The following is a 15,990-nucleotide window of genomic DNA, read 5'->3' as shown; positions in this document are numbered from 1 at the left end:
GTAATAGCTAAGAGAAAAGAAGATTCTGGGAAGATCAAACTTTTGCTTCATTGGATGCCTGAAGACATGTAAGTATTTGAAATACTATGCGTAAGTAATAAGTTCATGTTTTAGTTTTGTTAAAATCTTATGCACAAAAATTATTTGTTAAATTCAAATAAAAAGAAATTACATTGTACAACGTTTTGAGGTTGTCAGGATTGAAGAGATAATCTGAAAGGTCTTAGACTATCTGGCTTATGTATATTACGCTTCAAAACTTAAGCCTTTTTTATTTTTAGTTTTAGTTTTATTTATTTTTTGCTGGAGGCAGTGGCTCAAACGCCTGTAATCCCAACACTTTGGGATTATAGCACTTTGGGATCAGAAAGTTGGGAGGCTGGGAGAGGCCGGGAGAGGCCGCCAGTTTGAGACCAGCCTGGCCAACATGGTGAAACCCCGTCTCTACTAAAAATACAAAAATTAGCTGAGTTGAGTGTGGTGGTGCGCACCCATAATCCCAGCTGCTCGGGAGGCTGAGGCACAAGAATCACTTGAACCTGGGAGGCAAAGGTTGCAGTGAGCCAAGATCATGCCACTGCACTCTAGCCTGGGCAACAGAGCCAGACTCCGTCTCAAAAACAAAAACAACAAAACAAAAATCTTAAGCTTTTTAAATCTTGTGTGGTGTTTTTTTGTTTGTTTGTTTGTTTGTTTGTTTGAGACAGGGTCTCAACCTGGGCATCAGTGAGACTCTGTCTCAAAAATGAAAAAGTATAGAAATTTTAAATCATTTTTAGCATTTTTAGTGACCTCCAAACAGTATGCAAGCAGTCATAGCTGTGCCTTTGTTTGAATCTTTTATTTAAAAAATTTGTAAATGTTCTCTAGTGCATAGTGAATGGTATTTTATAGAAAAAGCAATTGACTAATTTTCTAGCAGTGATTACATTTTTCTTTAAGCTTTTGTGCCCATTTAGAGCACTTCTGACCTAGATGTTCCTTAGTTCAGATATTTCATGTAATTTTCTTTTTATCTTTTTATTAAAATTTTCTTTTTATTAAAATGTTCTTTTTATAAAAGGAAATGAGGAGGGTATATTATAGAAATATTGGACAAAATTTATAAGCATCAAGAATATAATAAATTTCGTTGAAAGAGATTTTATTATGTATGCCTAATTCACATATGTGGCCAATGGCTGGGCACAGTGGTTTATGCTGGTAATCCCAGTGCTTTGTGAGGCTGAGGCAGAAGGATTGCTTTTAAGGCAGGCGTTTGAGATCAGCCTGGGCAGCATAGTGAATCCTTGTCTCTATAGGAAAACAAAAAACAAAAAAATTAGCTGGTTGTGATGGTGTCACCTGTAGTCCCAGATGCTCAGGAGACTGAGGTGGGAAGATCAATTGAGCCTAGGAGGTTGAAGCTGCAGTGAGCCATGATTGCACCACTGCAACTCAAGCTTGAGGGACAGAGTGAGACCCTGTTCAAAAAAATCAAGTACAAATGTGTATATTCCTAATGTTCTGGAAATGGATTAATCCAGATATCAAAACACATTCATTTGAATTTTATTGTAGAGTTGAATTTCTTTGAATTCAGTGTTAATGGCCACATGCATTTTTTTTTTTTTTAAATGGAGTTTAATCTTACAGAGGTTTTATTTATTTTGTTTAATGGACTTTAATCTTACAGGTTTTTTGTTTTGTTTTGTTTTTAAGAGACAGTCTCGCTCTGCCGCCCACGCTGCAGTGCAGTGGTGCACTCTCGGCTCACTGCAACCTCTGCCTCCTGGGTTCAAGTGATTCTTGTGCCTTGGCCCCTGGAATAGCTGGGAATACAGACATGTGCCACCATGCCCAGCTAATTTTTGTATTTTTAGTACAGATGGGGTTTCACTATGTTGGCCAGTGTGGTCTTGAATTCCTGGGCTTAAGTTATCTTCCCCCCTTGGCCTCCCAAAGTGCTGGAATTAGAGGAATGAGCCACTGCACTGGGCCCTTTTATTTCTCTATTAGTAAAGAAACTTGCTGTCAGGTTTCCAACAAGTCAAAATCAAGTATGAATTTCACTAATTGAGTTAAAAGCTAGCCAGTGTGTTCTGACAGATTTCTAATTTGATAAGATGTTGCCACTGAAAATGTTTAATTTATTCCTGAATTCATGTTTAAAATTTAACACTGCCATTTCTTATCTGGAACTCCACGTCCTACTATTAAGGTTGATAGCTGAACTTCCCTGGCTTCTGGGAAACTTGTTCACTTAACGTGGACTGAGCAGAGTAGCAGAAAATGCCAGAATGTGAAGGCACATGAAGTGTAAATCTAAAATTAATGTTATTTTATTATTGACTTGTTTTTTAATTCATAGTCTGCCTGATGTGTGGGTGAATGAAAGTGAACGACATCAGTTAAAAACTAAAGTAGTTCATTTATCAAAGCTACCCAAAGATACTGCCTTGCTTTTGGACCCAAACATATACAGGTAATTTAATGCTTGCCTTTATGTTTTACTTTTTGATTTGTAATTTTCTCTCCCCAAATTTTGGATAAATTAGGACTTAGTTTAAAGTGCTGAATTTTGATACCAAGTCTATCTCATTACTTCCTGGCTTGTTTTTTGTATGTGGACTCACAAAGAGTTAAAAATTGTAGAATCCAGAAAAACAGTATTTTGCTAATAAGGTTTATATGCTTAATCCCAGATTTATCTTAAGTATGTTAGATTGTAATATACTTAGTAATTTGAAAATAAGTGCCCTTTAACAAAGTAATTCTTTTTGTAATAACAGACTTTTGTGGACCTAAGAATATGTTGCATGAGTCTGAAACACCAAAATTGTTTGATTTTTTTTTTAACTTACCCTTTCTCCAAACTTTCCAAAAGAGCAATTCAAATATTATTTGTTTTTTAAGACATAGCTTAGAGTGTTCACATTTCTAGTAATTTTATGTTTTGAGCTTTTTTTAGTGTGCTGTGCTTACGAAGGTATGTGGGGGAAGGAGAAGAGACCAACATTTCTCTTCTATGCGCTGAGTCACTTTGCTAGGTGCTTTGCATATCCGTCATCCTCACGGCTGCTCTGTGAAGTAGGTTTTACTGTCTCTGCTTTACAGATTGGAAAACTGAGGCAAGAGGTTAAATAGTTAATCCGCCCAAGTTTCCACAGAATGTGGTTGAACTCCATAGTGCCTCTATCCAAATGATGTACACGAGAGTGATTAAAAAAGTGGTGGAAGTGCTTAAAACCAGCTTTTAAAAGGCACTCTTACAGAAAGGACTTTATATCTTTTTTCAATGAAACTTTGTAAATTTTAGCTATCATAAAGATAGCTAATTTTACATTAATTAAATACTTTGAAGGACATATTCATTCCACGATGCATCGTTTTGGGGTGCTATTCACCTGGAGATTTCCTGTAATTTGGGACATTATTCTGTGAGTAAAATTCTAACATAATGGGCATTGCCATCTAGAAGCATAGTTTTCCCTATTACAAAAAAGGTGGTTTTTTTTGGCTGTTCCCAGTGGCTCATGCCTATAATCACAGCATTTTGGGAGGCTGAGGTGGGCAGTTCGCTGAAGTCTGAGTTCGAGACCAGCCTGAGCAACATAGTGAGACCCTGTCTCTACAAAAAATACACAAATTAGTCAGGCATGGTGGCACATGCCTGTGGTCCCAGCTACTCAGGAGGCTGAGGTAGGAGGATTGTTTGAGCTGGGAGTTCGAGGCTGCAGTGAGCCAAGATTGCACCACTGTACTCCAGCATGGCTGACAGTGAGACCCTGCTTCAAAAAAATTTTTTTCTTCTCAAACATCTTTTGGTGAAAGTGCTAATTAATACAATAAAACTTGTTCTTTGTGGAATGAACTAGATCATCAAGGAGAAGATTGAGAGTAATCTACTACCAAAAATTTGGGAAGGTTGCAAGTTATCTCTCTCTTTATAAAGAAAAATAATTGAGTGTTCTTGATTTACTTGTACCTAATTTAGAGTTATTTAAGTTTACTCTTTGGAGAGATGAATTAAAATTAGCATCCTAAAAGAGTGATATTTTGGGAGAGCCACTCTGCCTTTTAGGACTAGTTGTAAACCTCTCTTAGAGATCTTAAATTAAGATTAATCTGGTTTTCTGCCTGCATCCTGTTTCCTTCTTTCCAAGAGTCTTGCTTTCTCGCCACATCAGCTTGTTTTTTTTCTGTTTCTGTGCTATATAGGAAGCAATTTAGATATTTTAATGAAAGTGACTTAAAATTTAAGCTTAGAACTAATGTTCTGAAGTGCAAAGGAACAGTGTTGCATATTCTCAAATTTATGTGTGTGATTCCACAATTCTTGCTGATTTTATTCTTTGAAATGAGGATGTTCTTAAGATATATTAGGTGCTTCTGTGGATTTGATTTTCCCTACCTGTGTCAAAAATGCCATCTTGGCCTGGTGAGGTGGATCACTTGAGGCCAGGAGTTCGAGACCAGCCTGGCCAACATGATGAAACCCTGTTTCAACTAAAAATGCAAAAATCAGTCGGATGTAGTGGTGCACGCCTGTAATCTCAGCTAGTTGGAAGGCTGAGGCATGAGAATCACTTGAACCCAGCAGGCGGAGGTTGCAGTGAGCCGAGATCACGTCCTACACTCCAGCCTTGGCTACAGAGCAAGACTCTGTCCAAAAAAAAAAAAAAAGGCCATCTTAAAACTTATTGGCCGGGCACAGTGTCTCAAGCCTGTAATCCCAGCACTTTGGGAGGCTGAGACGGGCAGATCACGAGGTCAGGAGATCGAGACCATCCTGGCTAACCCGGTGAAACCCCGTCTCTACTTAAAAAAAAAAAAAACTAGCCGGGTGAGGTGGCGGGCGCCTGTAGTCCCAGCTACTCGGGAGGCTGAGGCAGGAGAATGGCATAAACCCGGGAGGCGGAGCTTGCAGTGAGCTGAGATCCGGCCACTGCACTCCAGCCTGGGCGACAGAGCGAGACTCCGTTCCCCCAAAAAACAACAATTTTGACTCTAAACCTCTGTGCTTTCACTATTCTGGAAATCAGAATTGAGTGTACTGTAGAGTGGTATAGAGTCATAGAAGCCCCTACATTTGTCCTAGTATAGCAGTCTTTTCTTAAATTGCTGGATTTTGACTGGGAAAACTTGTGAAATTAATTAAAAGAAGAAAAACAATTATTCTTGTTTTTAGGAGAAATAACTTCCTGCTTGTGCATATGTCATAATGAAAGTATGGCAAACCTTCTGCAAAATAAACATATTCCTTCAAAATGAGACTGAAAGGAATATACAGTTGGCCCTCTCTATCCGCAACTTCCACATCCATGGATTCAACCAACTGTGTATCAAAGCTGTTTAGGGGTAAAAGATAGCAATACAACAATAAAAAATAATACAAATGAGACCAATATAGTGTAACAATGATTTACATAGCATTTACATTATATTAAATATTATAAGTAATCTAGAGATGATTTAAAGCATACAGAAGGATGTATGTAGGTTATTTGCAAATCCTGCTATTTCCTTGGATTTTGGAATCTGCGGGAGATTCTGGGGATCCCCTACTCCCACTGTGCATGCTGAGAGACAACTGTATTTATTTGGGATTTAAGCATTGGGGTTTGTTGTTGTTTTTGAGACCACTTCTCTCTATGTTCCCAGGCTCATCTTGAACTCCTGGGCTCAAGCAGTCTTTCTGCCTTGGCTTCCCAAAGTGCTGGGAGAATTACAGGCATGAGCCTCTGGGACCCATCAGTTTTAAAGTATTAATTGGCTAACATATATGTATTACACATGGAATTCTGTCTTAGAAATGCACTAGCAGGCTAAAGTAAAAACTTTTATTAAAAACAACTGTATTATGTAACTAAGTATAGATCCATATGTGTAAATGTTTTGGAAATACATTTTTATTATAATCTATGATCATCACATTGCCTGTATCTTAATATTTTCAGTGTCTCTTGAAGCACTCAAATGTGTTTGATTCAGTTGAATAAAAGAATTTCTTTTTCTCTTTTTCTAGAACAATGCCGCAGAAGAGGTTGAAGAGGTAAAAAATAAATAAATACATAAAAAGCAAACAAGCGGGGACACCTGCAGTCTTAGTCACTGACAATGGGTTTAGGAAAAGTTGCACATTAGAGTCAACCCCTTCCTTTTTTTTTTTTTTTTTTTTTAATCCAGTATTTAGGATAATATTTATGCTTAGTGTAAACATTCTGTGAATGAAGTAGACTCTTCGGTGGAATATATTAATATATTACTGTATATCCACGTTTTCATGGAATGGTACTGTGGGAGACTGAGCAAACACTCTTTTGGCAACTTAGTAGAACAGCTTCTTAAAGGCTTTGCATGCTTGCTGCTTTAAGCTGCTTTTTTTTTTTTTTCTTCCCTTTAGTGATTTCAGTAGTTTATATTGGAAAGAAAAACAATTACAACATGTGCCCTTACAAATACCAAAAGCACTGTAAGGATATTTGTCTTGACAGTGTTTATTGATTTGAAGTCATATTAGGAAATATTTAGACAATGAAAATTATCAAGAGATAATTTACCTTTCAATTATGATAAATAGATGTGATTGGTTGCCATTTGTGTTCTTTTGCAGAACTCTGATAAGAAAAGTGTTCAATTTGTATTTAAGCAAACAGTGAACGACGTTTGCAATCAACTAAAAATTCGTCTATCGAATTAGGGCTGAAAATTACTGTTAAAGAGTGTTGCAGTATGTCTGGTGGCTCCCTTTTCAGGACTAGGGCTTTCTCATGGAGTACAGTATGTTAATATTTACCTATATAACTAATCTGTTAACGGTTTTTGAAAAACCTTTCAAATTATTTGAATAATCTTCATATTTTCATTTAACCTATATGACTCTAATTTTTTTTCTGAGGAAATCATTTGGTTTTTGAGTTGTTTTTTCTTAATGTAAGAAAAATTGTATTTTTTTTACAAGTATCTTCAAACTGAATCTTTTATGCACCAAAGTTGGTTTTGAAAAGGAAAATAAAATCACTTTCTTGCTTGGTAAGCAAGAAGCCATATCGATTTTTTTTAACTTACAGAAATGGAAATATGTGTAACTTGTTAGTATTGTATTAAACAAATGTTGCATAGAGATAATAGAACATTGCTTGTAAATAATTCAGCAGATTTGTAATATATTTTTATATTTTGAAATGTACTGTAGATGTTTTTCTAGAGGCATGAAAGTTAAATGTATATATTATGGTAGAAATAATATTGAAGGATATTGTAATTCACTAGTGCTGCCAGAGGAATTGTTAATAAAAGCACCTTCTTTAACAATAAATGTCTTTCACAGACTTAAGGGACTATGTACTACTGTTAATATCTATAAGAACAAAACACATTGAACATCCTTCCAGAAAGTCTTTGAGGGAGGACCTATACCCATAATAGAATTATGGCACTCTTTTCTGACGGTGATCAAGAAATCAATTACTTCCTTACTGTTGGAAGGACATTGTAAAGTATGTGGTGATACGCAGTGAAACTGCAGAAAATACTCCTGATTGAGGAGTTTTCACTTTACTACAGTGATATAAAAACCAGCAGTTTTTACACTAAATTTTTTAAAGAAATATAGACAAAAATATAGAATTAAACCTTTGGTTCCAAAATGGGAAAGGTTCCATGATGCATAAATCATTTCTCATTTGCTTTAAAAAAATTTAAAAATGTAAAAATTATGAGAGACTTTATTCGTTAACAATGGGGTAAAGAGCTATATACATGAAATGAGTCTTATAAAATTAAGTGAAGTGCAAATAAAAGCACTGCTACTATAAGACATTCTGGAATGGTTGTTTAATAAGGGTATTATCCATTTGATCTATAGCAATGTGATTTTATTTTTAAAACGAAAAGCAGTGTGTTTTCTTTTTTTGTTGTTTTCTTTTGCTTAAGCACTTCATCAATTGCTTTCTTCTGTATCTGCGAAGTAATCTGCAATCTCTTTTGTTCTTTTTAAAATTTGATTTGTTATAAAATTGCCAAATAGAAGTGTTTCAGATACATAGTTTGTACCTGTATTTTTATTTTATTGCCTCATGTTCTTGTAAGTCATTCTTAATTGACCAATGATTGTAGACCTTGCTTGAGTATTTTTTCTAATAAAACAAAGCAAATCACATTTAGCTTCAAATTGTAACAATTCAATTAAATTTTCAAATTACACCTGAAAAGATACATCTGATATTTTCTATGTAGAGCACAGTAAATAAGTTTTTTCGTTGTGTAGAAATAATTAGATGTGAAAACCAGATTTCGTGATCGTTGATTAACTTCTGAGTACTCAATCAATCATCCTTTTGCTGCTTATCTGATGTTGGTTTGATACTGTTGATTAACACACCAAAAAGAATATGGAATTGAAATGAGCTAGCTTTATAACTTGTATGTATACATATATACACATAGCATCCAGTTATGACTGGGTAATAAGTGTGAAAATTTTAATTTGTGGTTTTCATTTATTAATGTCTACCCATCTGTATTGTTGCTCCTACCTTCAAATATGACATACTTGTAATATGACACCTGAAATAAGTCTGTTGTCCAGAATTTATGTATTGTTCAGCATCAAGCAAACTGCAGCTCACAAGCACACCCATTTATATGTTGTCTGTGCCTGCTTTCTCCTGCAGTGGCAGAATTGAGTGGTGAGACCTTAGGTCGTGCAAGCCCCCAATTTTTACTACAGGTTGGCAATCCCTAATCCAAAAATCTGAAATAAAAAATGCTCCAAAGTCCAAAACTGAGTGCTGACATCATGCCGCAAGTGGAAAATTCCACGCCTGACCTCATGTGACTGGTCATAGTCAAAACAATTAAGACTTTGTTTCATGCACAAAATTATTAAAACTGTTGTGTAAAATTACCTTCAGTCTCTGTGTATAAGGTGTATGTGAGATATAAATGAACTTTATGTTTAGTCTTGGATCTCATTTCTGAGTCTCATGTATATGCAGATACTAAAAAATCTGAAAAAATCAAAAATCTGAAATACTTCTGGTCCCAGGCATTTCGGATAAGGGATACTCAGCCTGTCTCTGGTCCTTTAAGAAAAAGTTTTTGGTTCCTTTGTCTTGTTGACAAAAAGTTTGGAAACATAAACTTAGACCACACAACTTGCATTTTAATATGATAATGTTGATCTTGGTAATAAGCCAGTACATTAAATTTTAGTGAAAGCTGTTTCATGTATTTTACAGTAAATATCGCCATATTAGGTACCTACAACAAATGGTGGTTTTTGGAAACTTTTACGTTGGGTTTTTTAAGTTATTAGTAGTCCATCATTTCATCATTTGTGTTTCTGTATTTATTTTACTAAGAACTAAGTAAGATTTTGTACATCAGATTGTGTTGGAACCATAAGGCACATCTGCTTTATCTAGAAGAATCTTAAGGTGAAAAATAGTGTAAAATTTAAAAATTTTTATATTTCTAATAAACTTTTTATATATAAATGTTACCTAAAGTGGACACATGTTACTTGTGAATTTCATGTAAGATGGACAGTAATTATCTCTCAATGAATATTTTAAGATTTGTTTTACTAATTGAAAACATTAATATGTCAGTAAATCTTTGGCCTTAATGCTTTTCTCCCCTTTTACACATTAATAAAATGTTTTAAATATGGTATTACTCTTAAAAAGGTAGAAATTGCCAGTTGTTTAAAGCATTTTTTTTTCTTTGAATTCTTAATTCATCATGAACAGATGTTGGATTATTCAAATATAAAAATGGGAAAGTATGTATTAAGAATACTTGATGGAGGGTTTTCTCTTTAGTCACAACTTAAAAAAAAGAAAACTTTAATACCTCTGCATAAGTTCTCTAAAAGAACTTCTTAGTTTATATGAAAACTGATATGTATGTCTGTTTAACAAAGCCTGTTGGGTACAGGTCTACAAGGAGATACCTCATTTCTTTTTTTTTTTTTTTTTTTTTTTTTTGAGACGGAGTCTCGCTCTGTCACCCAGGCTGGAGTGCGGTGGCCGGATCTCAGCTCACTGCAAGCTCCGCCTCCCGGGTTCACGCCATTCTCCTGCCTCAGCCTCCCGAGTAGCTGGGACTATAGGCGCCCGCCACCTCGCCCGGCTAGTTTTTTGTATTTTTTAGTAGAGACGGGGTTTCACCATGTTAGCCAGGATGGTCTCGATCTCCTGACCTCGTGATCCGCCCGTCTCGGCCTCCCAAAGTGCTGGGATTACAGGCGTGAGCCACCGCGCCCGGCCAGGAGATACTTCATTTCTAAAAAAGGAGTTAAATCGTGTCATTTGAAAAATTTTTTTTGAGATAAGTGGACATTTTGGGAATTTTGGTTAAAACATATTTCTCTATTCTAAAAAATAATAGGATATGTATTCATAAAAGGGAAGAAACTGTTAGAAAATTTCCTGTGTACATGGTTTGTTTTAAGAATCTTGGGACCTGGTGTAGGACATTTAGCAGTTCTAACACTGCAGTTTTAATATATTTGCTGTTTTTTTTTTTTTTTAAAGATTAGAATATGTTTAAAATTTAATGGTTATGAGGCTCTGTAGCCTTAAAATGTGTTATAGTAGTAAAATGTATTCTTTTTATCTTAAGAAACCTAAATATTTACATTGCATAATTTATTTATTGAATCAAGTTTGCGTGGTCTCACACATGGTTCTGTTAATCTAAAAATTAAAAAGGATTTGTAAGCAGGTTAGAGCAGGAATTGCAACCCAGGTGTTTTTTTTCTAGGTCAGAATTCTTTTCACTGTACCACACTGCTGCTCTCAGTGTGAGAACGTGAATGTACATTGTGATACCACTGTGAAGTTGTGTCCAGTGTTTCTGCCGCAGCCAGTCCCTAGCATGATCATTCGTGGCACAAAATAGTCTATAAAATTTGTTGAATGAGTATTATAGGTGAGTAATTTTTATAGTAGAATACTTTGGAGAATTAATAGTGATAAAACAGTAGTAGAGTTGAAGTGACCTGGCTTAAGCCACATCCTGTGATAATATCAGATATGTTTTCACAAGAACCTTATATACCGGATATAGTGGCTCATGCCTGTAATCCCAGCTACTTGGGAGGGTAAGAAGGGAGGATTGCTTGAGGCCAGGAGTGCCACGCTACAGTGAGCTATGATCAGAGCACTGCACTCCAGTCTATGTGACACAGCGAGACCCCACCTCTTTATTTTTCGCTAGGGAGTCTTGCTCTGTTGCTGAGACTGGAGTGCAGTGGTATGATCTCAGCTCACTGCAACCTCTGCTTCCGGGTTCAAGTGGTTCTTGTGGCTCAGCCTCCCAAGTAGCTGGGACTACACGTGCGTGCCACCATGCCCGGATACTTTTTGTATTTTTTAGTAGAGACAGAGTTTTGCCATGTTGGCCAGGCTGGGCTTGAACTCCTTACTGCAGGTGACTCTTCCACCTCTGCCTCCCAAAGTGCTAGGATTACAGGCATGAGCCACTGTGCTTGGCCCCTGCCTCTTTAAACAACAACAAAAATCCTTATAAAAGGAACTATGCTTCAGTTTGTTTAAACATTCTTAGTGTAAAGGGTTATCGATGTTATGTTTTTATATACTTGGATGTAATATTTTGGCTTATTTGATTTTATTTAAAAATGTTTCTTTTTGTCAGAGTCATGTTTTATGATATAAATAACTTTTTTTTTTTTTTTTTTTTTTTAAGACAGATTCTTACTCTGTTGCCCAGGCTGTAGTGCAGTGGCAGAATTGTAGCTCAGTGCAGCTTCAAACACCTTGGGCTCAAGTGACCCTGTCGCCTTGGCCTCCCAAGCAGCTAGGCCTCCAGGCATGCGCCACGACACTGGCTTTTTTAATGTATTGCCCAGGCTGGTCTTCAACTCCTGGTATTACAGATGTGAGCCACTGCACCTGGCCCAACATTTTTTTTTAAACACTATTTTGAAGGAGCTACCCAGTATTTGGTTTCTTGTTTTTTGAGATGGAGTCTCTGTTACTCAGGCTGGGGTGCAGTGGCGTGATCTCTGCTCACTGCAGCCTCCGCCTCCCGGATACAAGCGATTCTCTTGCCTCAGTCTCAAGCGATTGCCCAGCTAACTTTTGTCTTTTAGTAGAGACAGGGTTTCACCATGTTGACCAGGTTAGTCTCGAACTCCTGACCTTGTGATCCATCCATCTCGGCCTCCCAAAGTGCTGGGATTACAGGCATGAGCCGCCAGGTCTGGCCAGTTTCTTTCTTTCTCTTCTTTTTCTTTCTTTCCTTCCTTCCCTCCCTTCCTCTTTTCTTTCTTTCCTTTCTTTTCTCTTTTTTCTTTCTCTCTCTCTCTCTCTCTTTCTTTCTCTTTCTCTCTCCTCCCACTGTTTTTTTTTTTTTTTTTTTTGGACAGAATCTCACTCTTTTGACCAGGTTGGAGTGCAGTAGCACAATCTTGGCTCACTGCAACCTCTGCTTCCCAGGTTCAAGCAATTCTGCCTCCACCTCCGAGTAGCTTGGAGTACAGGCACGTGCTGCCATGCCAGGCTAATTTTTGTATTTTTAGTAGAGACTGGGTTTTGCCAGGATGGTCTTGAACTCCTTACCTCAGGTGGTTTGCGCCCCTCTGCGTCCTAGAGTGCTGGGATTACAGGTGTGAGCCACCGTGCCTGGCCTGGTTTCTTTATTTGAATGTTTTTTTTTTTTTTTTTTTTTTTTTTTTTTTTTGAGACGGAGTCTGGCTCTGTCCCCGGCCTGGAGTGCAGTGGCCGGATCTCAGCTCACTGCAAGCTCCGCCTCCCGGGTTTACGCCATTCTCCTGCCTCAGCCTCCCGAGTAGCTGGGAGTACAGGCGCCCGCCGCCTCGCCCGGCTAGTTTTTTGTATTTTTTTTTAGTAGAGACGGGGTTTCACCGTGTTCGCCAGGATGGTCTCGATCTCCTGACCTAGTGATCCGCCCGTCTCGGCCTCCCAAAGTGCTGGGATTACAGGCTTGAGCCACCGCGCCCGGCCCTATTTGAATGTTTTGTCTTGATCCCAGAGTGTTGCTGGTTTCAGATGACCTTTTTTCCTCTTCAGTGTTCAGATGCTTTTGCTGAAGAATACCTATGTTTAACTAGTTTTTAAGTTTATTATGAAATTACAATGGACTTACATATATCTGTTGAAAACGGAATTTATATTTGGATGCCTAATGCATCTTGTGTATACATAAGATTATTATATTTTGGGGCCTTTTTTGTTAGAAAAACTGTTTTTAGAGGAAGGTGTGTAGCTAGGTAATAGTAATAGATTTAAAACCGTGATAGCTTATTCTTGAGAGCTGGGCTCAGTGCAAATAATTTAGTATAGACATCATTGAGCATTGCAGGAGAGTGGGTCATAAGTTCCCAGCTTCTGTCCCCTTGAATTTCATAAATGAAAAGAGAGCCTAGTTATTTTTTTAATGCCAGCATAGTAAATGTCAATCCAAATTTGTAGAAGTTAGCTTATTTAAATTTCAGACTTCTATCTTCTTATGTGGCCGCCCCAAATCTGAAAGATCTGATTTCCTTTTAAATGTAATTTCAGAAGTCCGCAGTTTTTTTAGAATTTGTCCTAAGGATCAACAGTATTTTTTAAAGTAACTTTTTATATTAACTTATAATGACCAAACTGAAGAAATTATAAATGTAGAAAATAGGAACAAAATGGAAGTCTTTACTTTCAATTAGCCACACCTTCCTGGTCTCCTGATTAATATTTTTCTTTTGTCCTTTTTAAAATCATTACATACTCAGTTCTATAATTTGGCCTTTTTTTTTGGTCTTTTTCTTTTTTTCTTTCTTTTCTTTTTTTTTTTTTTTTGAGACAGTCTTGCTCTGTTGCCCTGTCTGACTTGAGTGTGGCGTGATCTCGGCTCACTGTACCCTCTGCCTCCTGGGTTCACAAAATTCTCATACCTCAGCCTCCCGAGTAGCTGGGACTACAGGCACGGCTTACTCAGGGCATTGGCATAGGTCTTTCTTCCTTTCGCTTTCTGTTTCTTTTCCTTTTCTTCCTCCCCTCCACTCCCCTCCCCTGCCATCCTTTCCTTTCCTTTTTTTTTTTTTTTAAGATACTGTCACCCAGACTGGAGTGCAGTGGTGTGAATATGACTCATTGCAACCCCCACCTCCCTCATTTAAGTGATTCTCGTGCTTCAGCCTCCTGTGCCTCAGCTGGGATTACAGGCATGTGTCACCATGCCCAGCTAATTTTTGTATTTCTGGTAGAGATGAGGTTTCACTGTGTTGGCCAGGCTGGACTTGAACTCCTGACCTCAGATGATGTGACCGCCTTGGCGTCCCAAAGTGCTGGGATTATAGGGGAGACACTGTTAACTGACTTAAAGAGTTTTTTTCATTATAAGTTGTGAGTTGATGCATTATAATTTTGGTATTGCCTAAATGTTTTCCTTAAAAGGTGGTAGCAGTATAAACTTCCATCAACTGAGTGTGAGTAAATATTGTTGCTCATGCTGTGTTAATATTACTGTAGTCAGTCTAAGGTGGACAGATGACATCAGTATCTTTCAGTCCATTTAAGTTGTACAGTTAGATAAGTTTTGACAGATGTATATGTAATCACCAAACAAGATATATAGAACATTTCCATCACCTTGCATAGGTTCCCCCATGCTTCCTTCCATCCTCAGCCCCAGGCAACCATTGATCTACTCTGTGGCACTATAGATTGGTTGCATTTTCTAGAATTTTATATAAATGGAATAATACAGTGTATACTCCTTTGTGTATGTTTTCCAGCATAAATGATTTTGAAATGCATCAATAATACTGTAAAAAAATTTGCATTTTTTATTTCTCCAGTGACATTGAACATATTTTTTCTGTAGCTTTTAGTTATTTATACTTGAAGTAGATACTGGAGACACTAAACATTATCTAAACTCTTCTGACTTCAGATTGCCCTTTAAGATTTACTAAATAAATAAAAAAGACTTCTTGTTCTGGAGTATGGCTGGGTAGCATTAAAGACATTAAGGCAGCTTAAAAAATGAATTTTTGTCTGTTTAATCAGTTTCAATTTATTATCAGTTTTTAAGGTATTTGTGTGGCTTATGATGGTCTTTATATGCTGGAGATGTTAAAACAAGTATAATTTGTTAACTGTTATACCAGCAATGTTATTAAGTCAACTTTTAGCCTACAAAATAAAAATCGTATTAATAGAAAGAAAAATCTTACAGGACTTAGAAATACATTTGAAGACTTTCCAGAAAGATAATCCTCAAACTACCCAAATGGTATAAATTGAAATATACATAGAAAAATGTACCCATTCAATATCAAGCATCTGCAAATTGTAAGGCACTGCTCTAGATGCTACAGATTTAGCAGTTGCATCAAGAAATAAACATTCTTGATCTCATGGACCTTAGAATTGTGTGTATGGGAGATGGCAGACAATATGCAAGTGAGTGAAACATACATGGTGTAAATGCTATGAAGAAAAAACGGGGACAGTGAAAGGGGAAGTGAATTTGTGATAGAATTTTAAGTAGGGTACTTGTTAAGGCCTTACTGAGCAAAGCACTGAAGGAGCCTAGTGAGAGTAAATGCAGGTATCTGAGTAGAGAACCCTCAGCTAAGAGAACAGCAACTATAAAGCCCCTTGAAGCAAGAACATTTATTAAAATGCTTTATGCTTGCTGTTCTCTTGTACTGTCCCAAGCATGATTACAGGTACTGGAGATGCTGCACTGAACAAAACGTTAAAAAATAATTCCACCTTTTTGGAGCTTAACATTTCATCATGCTTGATGTGTTTGGTAAAGCTGAGGTTGATGTGAAGAGACTTTGAGGAGATGGAAAGCCTTAGAGTTTTGAGGAGAGAAAGGTTATGATCTGAATTATATCTTAAAAGGATCACTGATTACTCTGAAGAATTAACTAATAATGGGAGCAAAGGCAGAAACAGGAAGAGCAGTAAAAAGGCTCTTTAAAAAAAATCAGTGGCTTGAACCAGAATGGATGGTGGTAAATAG

At 36.9% G+C, this 15,990-nt stretch overlaps 1 protein-coding gene across 6 annotated transcripts in view; it reads left to right on the top strand.

Moving 5' to 3' along the window:
• The window catches only part of LOC105481303 (AE binding protein 2), a 136,485-nt gene that overhangs the window by 77,351 nt on the left and 43,144 nt on the right, over positions 1 to 15,990 (top strand). The window contains exons 6-9 of one of the 6 annotated variants that reach the window (XM_011740809.3): positions 1 to 68; positions 2,351 to 2,464; positions 6,008 to 6,034; positions 10,753 to 11,615. In XM_011740809.3, coding sequence (XP_011739111.1) covers positions 1 to 68; positions 2,351 to 2,464; positions 6,008 to 6,034; positions 10,753 to 10,804 — 261 coding nt within the window. In that variant the 3' untranslated portion in view covers positions 10,805 to 11,615. Of the gene's footprint in view, positions 69 to 2,350; positions 2,465 to 6,007; positions 6,035 to 6,595; positions 9,488 to 10,752; positions 11,616 to 15,990 lie in introns of those variants that run through there. The other 5 variants (XM_011740817.3, XM_071072103.1, XM_071072107.1 and 2 more) reach the window with 5 other exon arrangements.

Source organism: Macaca nemestrina, chromosome 10 (genome assembly GCF_043159975.1).
Source record: "Macaca nemestrina isolate mMacNem1 chromosome 10, mMacNem.hap1, whole genome shotgun sequence".
NCBI classification, from domain to species: Eukaryota; Metazoa; Chordata; class Mammalia; order Primates; family Cercopithecidae; genus Macaca; species Macaca nemestrina.
This window is presented reverse-complemented; position numbering and strand designations above follow the sequence as displayed.